Source organism: Morone saxatilis, unplaced genomic scaffold, assembly GCF_004916995.1.
Source record: "Morone saxatilis isolate NCDOM2014 unplaced genomic scaffold, NCSU_SB_2.0 Contig0, whole genome shotgun sequence".
NCBI lineage: Eukaryota > Metazoa > Chordata > Actinopteri > Moronidae > Morone > Morone saxatilis.
In genome coordinates this window covers 12,643,544-12,648,922 of record NW_023339650.1, presented here as the reverse complement: position 1 = coordinate 12,648,922, position 5,379 = coordinate 12,643,544, and the positions used below count along the sequence as shown (strand labels likewise).

At 40.1% G+C, this 5,379-nt stretch overlaps 1 protein-coding gene across 1 annotated transcript; it reads right to left on the bottom strand.

The window, feature by feature from the left end:
- Positions 1-222: 222 nt before the first annotated feature.
- On the bottom strand, positions 223-4,596 carry LOC118323551 (Golgi reassembly-stacking protein 1-like). The gene is made up of 9 exons (XM_035655549.1): positions 4,372-4,596; positions 3,775-3,855; positions 2,927-3,130; positions 2,504-2,590; positions 2,272-2,402; positions 2,008-2,146; positions 1,807-1,924; positions 1,596-1,718; positions 223-1,256 (listed from the first exon to the last, which is right to left on the bottom strand). Exons 1-9 carry the CDS (start codon positions 4,435-4,437, stop codon positions 988-990), a joined length of 1,218 nt encoding a protein of 405 aa, XP_035511442.1. The 5' UTR covers positions 4,438-4,596; the 3' UTR covers positions 223-987.
- Between the last annotated feature and the right edge of the window lie 783 nt (positions 4,597-5,379).

The window sequence follows — 5,379 nt, the reverse complement described above, 5'->3', positions numbered from 1 at the left end:
AATGAGGTGTTTGCTGACACCTGCTGTTTCAAAGCATGTAGTTACGTATTTACCCACATACATACAAATACATTATATACATACATACATACATATTCATATGTGTGTATATAGACCTATGTACATAAAGACATACATATACACACACATGAATACGCAAGATACTTTGCTTTTTGTAATCATGCACACAACTCATACAATAAAGAAAGAGACTGCTGCAGGTTTATCTTGAGCATCTTCTTTTTATAAATATTTGAATATTTTTGTCCATCCATAAAAATGTGAAACATAATTGAATTATAGTCTATATAAAGAGAGGAAACAGAAAACAATCAGTGAGCTGTATCAAACATGGCTCGCTCATATACACCAATCAAAAGTCAAACCAACACGTAAGACAGGAGGGCATTTAAAATGAGACATAAGGCAAAGAGGCTTAAATGGTAAATGCCTGAGATTAAAAATCTTTTTAACACATGTACTAAAACCACGGGAAAATAAAACCCAAATTCCAAAATATAAAACATAAGACCACATGATGGATCTGTGTAACTCCAGCTCAAACGTTCTTTTTCTAACAGTGTTTCGTACTATTCAGCAGGTGATAGTGTTAAGAGCAACAAGAAAAAAATATTATTCACCTTTGGCTTTTTTAGTGCAAACTAGGATGACTTTAACAGCAACTTAGACTCAACCAGGGCTTCATCCTGCTTGATGTTGAGACATACAGTATGCCTAAATTATAGAGTACATTCAGATTGTATTAACCATCTGATCGACTTTCAAGTCACGATCTCTCTCAAATGTGCAATTCAGCATGCAGCAATGGCACCTGTATATAAATAAAACTCTTAGAAATTAAAAAATAGTTCCAGTGGTGCAACTTACAATCATTAGGGAAGCTTTCTGTATCATAATGTGCTCTAAATATCCTCTAATGCAACTCAGTTATGAGTGAAACAGGTTACTTATACTCTGGTGTAGCAGTTAACTGTCTCGAGCAACAGTCTCCGACGTCTCTTCCACCGTAACACTGGCGGAGCTTGAGGGCTCGTAACTAGTATCTTGCACCTCTGGGATACTCAGGCCGCTCAGGTTCTCTGTGGTGACTTCAAGCCCAACGAGGTCATCCGCAATCTCTTTGCTCGGAGAAGCGGCAGTGATCATGTCAAGAACAGGCCCCTGCTCGGTCTCCTGAGTGTCTGATTCGTCTTCCCTCTCTGGAGATGAAGGTCTTTGGTCAACAGATGAGGTATCTGTCAAAATAAATGAACAAGTGTAGTTAAAAACTTAAACTCAGATTGTTGCACTTCTGGCCACAGCAATGATGATTTTAAAAAATGCTCTGCTATTGCTATTTAAGCTGTGTTGCACATATATTCATATATCTAGCATTTTGGAACACTATTCTTGTGCGGCAAGCATGAAAACTAATTTACCAACAAAGCGATTAAATGAAGCCAGACGTGAGGCGTGCAAACAATAGCTGGTTTTAACTCCTTTTTTTCTTTTCAAGCAGGATGGCATTAAAAACATGTAATTGTCCTATTCAGCTGCACAATTAAATCACTTGCAGAGGGTGTGTAAGCACTTACCCAAGCTACACTGATCACCAGAGTCATCTCCATAATTAGCGAACATGGAGCTCTGGCCCATGTCACTGGTGGAAACCATGTCTGACAAATCTGGTGTCATCGCTTCGGGTATGTTGGAAATATCTGCAATTCACAAAGGACAAATGTCCATTTCACTCCGAGTACATCAACTAAATTAGAAAAAAACAAAATTAAAATTAGATTGGGTTACCTAAATCTACAGCTGGCTGCGTGGGTGAGATTACACACAAGTCCTGCGCAGCTCCTTTGATTTGATTCAAATCTATTTCACTGACGCTAGAAGGGCTACATGCAGCCACTGAAGGCACCTGAGAACAGAGAGAGTTTCAGACAAAGGAAAAAACTCTCCACCAAAGAACATTTAATAAAAGAGAGACGTGATAAGTTGTACCTCAGTGTGGTCACTCGCAACCAGCTCTTCACTGCTGCCAATCACTGCGGATTGTAGAACATTTTTGTTCTGGGAGTTAGGCTGAGCTGGACGAGTCGGGATTCTGTGCAAGTAGCCATAGCCGATGCCACAGCCTAAGCTAGGATATCAGGCAAGCAGGAGAAGGGCATTAGTATAAATGTTTATTGTGCTTGCACATATAAAGGTGAAATGATAAGAAAAAGGTTGCAGCTATTTCTATCAATTTGAAGACATAATACCTACCTTCCCTCTCCTCCCCACGCTCCATTTGGAGTCACCACTACCTCTCTGCACTGGTCAGTCTGTGTGTTGTACACCAGCAGCTTCAGAGGTTTCCCCTCATTGGCTTCAATCAAAGAAAAGAAATCCTCTGACTGCAAGTGTTTCACAAAAAGAGAGGAACATGAAATTTGGTGCAAAATGTTGTCCGCATTTTTATATACATTAATAAAAACAAAAAAACAGCAAAGCTTACATCCTGTAACACCTGGTCAGCTCCCACAATGAAGTCATCGTGAGCAATGAGGCCGGCTATAGCTGCGGGAGAACTGGCTTCCACATCCTAGAAAGGGAAAGACGGTTATGAAGACATGTTTATTTGAAACCACTATCTTACTGTTAAATGGGAATTTATGTATGAGAATAACTACCATTTGTCCATTTGGTAGTACCAACCCAGAAATAAGACTTTTTTGGTTAGGACCAGCAAATTTGGCACAAAGGTTAAGTAGATTTGGATTCCTTTGTCTTCTTTAATTGCTTTAACTCACACAAAAATACTAAAAGAAAATGTGCTGGCTACTACCTAGTTGTATATCAGGCCAGAAAGATTTTACCATATGCAAGTTAAACAAAGAAAGTTAAAGAATAGCCCCTATTAAGGCTAAATGTGACTTACCAAGACATGCCAAACATTCTCATTGGCTCCTTCAAAGCTGCAGAAGCGGACACTAGCGCCCAGCAGACCCTGACCACCCCACATGTTACTGGGTGTCACTTCCAGTTCCCTCACCCGCTGGGTTTTCGAGTTGTACACTTCAAGTTTGACCACTTTCTCCACATTGGCTTTTAGAAGGTCTTTCAGCAAGTCGCTTTCTTTATTCTGGAGAAACAGAGAAATATATATCGACCGTTCCAGCGGTGACACAGCAGAGACGATGAACCAGTTTTCATGTAAAAGAACATGAAATGATAAAAATAGCCGACGGCATGGCTACTTTTTGTCCTGAGGCTATAATTCAGGCCTGATGTTTCAGTTTTATTGTGGGGAAAGAGAAACTGGCTATCAAACAGTGTTTGCAGTAAAAACAGGCACAGACATACGCATCTTAACAAAACTGTACATGACATCACACTAAATCCTTAAAACAGAGGAGTTTATATTTGTTGTCCCATAAAATATTATGTAAAAGTGCAACTTCATAGAAAAATCCACACAAACAGTTGACGAGCAAAGCAAATTTGAAATTGTGGTTCATAACTACATGGTAGCATGTTAAAAATAATAAAATTTCATAAAAATTCATAAATAGTTATAAGTTATAACAATATTCATCAATGCAGCCATTAAAATGACCTTTAATTTCACAATTATGTTCATGAGACAGCGAGGCAAAGATTTCTTCTATTTCTATTCGATGCTAGTACCCATTCAAAACAACCCAATGTTTGTCATTTGGTAATAGTTTTTAAAAGTGTTGAGCAGACATGCCAAACCACCAAAATGCATCGTGGGAGTTCACTCACAAGTCTGGTATTTCCTATAGAGAGAATGAAGTCAAAGAAGGGCTCCAGACCGGCCCTGAGAGCAGGTGAGTCCTCCTGAACCTGAAATGTGGAAAAAAAAAAAAAAAACACACATTTGAGATTTGTTTGATTTGACATAAACAGGCTGTTACAGTCGCCCCCTTGCGTCCAATACACATACTGCATTGACCAGACTTTGGGGACCCTCATTTCCAGCCTTGTATTTCCTCCCATGCTGAATAACAGGTTGAATAACAGGTTGATATGTATGGTATGACATGTATCCCTTAATAACACCAGTGTGTGCAGTGAGTGCCGAACAGTTGCAGTCTCTAGCAGAAGCCAAACACCTTGGATGTTTGCCAAATGCCACCTCATCATGGGCGGACACCATAAAAGCTGACCACGAGTTCCTACAATAACCTGACAATTACAAACCAGCCGCGGTGTGTTTCTTCATACACAAATGCAGCATTAACATCTGCTCAGGGCGAGCCTAGTTAACAAGACAGTGACCTAACACTGGATAGCGTCAACCCAGAGTAATAGAGACGAACCGAGGGTTTGCCTGTAACCTTGCACCGCGCTACAACGTACCCCGTGGACGTGATATCCACTGTTAGCTCCCCCGTCCGACAAAAACGAGCTCTGCGGTAGCCCCATTGCCTTCACCGGTTCCGTGATACGAACACTAAGTGTCACTGAGGTAGAGTGGCGTTAGGAGTCATTACTGAAAGGTTTACGTCCGAGTCAAGGTAGCTAGCGCCGACAGCAGGCAGGTTGACAGCAGGCACCGCTGATAAATAAAGATGCCAGAAAAGTCGAGCTCGGTGGCTGCGATGATGTGCAGCGAACGGCGCTCGATTAGCCGGCCTTTGGCGGAGTGTGCTCCGCGGTTGCCTGGCAACGCTAGTGTAAAAACTTTAATTTCATTCATGATTTTTTTTTTGTACATTGGCGGATTATGCGTGATTAATTTAGACATTTCACCCAAATTATGACCTGTTTTAGTAAGAAACAGTTAACATGATGAACATTTATCATGGGTGCAGTCCCCCCCCCCCAAATTTCTGAAAAACATGAATTGTCCCCCAATATAAATACCCTAAATTATTCAAAATACCCTAACTTATTCAAATTGAAATTATTCAAAATTGAACAAATGTATTTTTTTTCTTCACATTCTTCACATTTTATTTTATAATTTTTTATTTTATCTAAAAAGAAATGATTGAAATGGTGGAACAAACAATGTTTGACAAATATATTTCTGACTCCACATTCCATCTCTGGTCTCCTCCACTACAATGCAAATGAATGGGTAGTTTCTTACACAGACGCTGATGATTTACTAATATAACAGTTAAGTAAGCAGTGATATGCACTGTTGGCTGTTTAGGACAAATAAACAAGAAAGGTAAGCACAATAAATGATTCCCTGTGCAGTACTTTTTGAATGATATGGCGAGCCTCTACGAAGTTGTTGATTTTATTGGGGGCCATGGTATGAGTTGCATACGGTCCCCCCAAATACTGATCGGATCTGCACCCCTGTTTATTATTAATTTGGTTAGAAAGACCCCCCCCCCATCTGTACAGATCTCA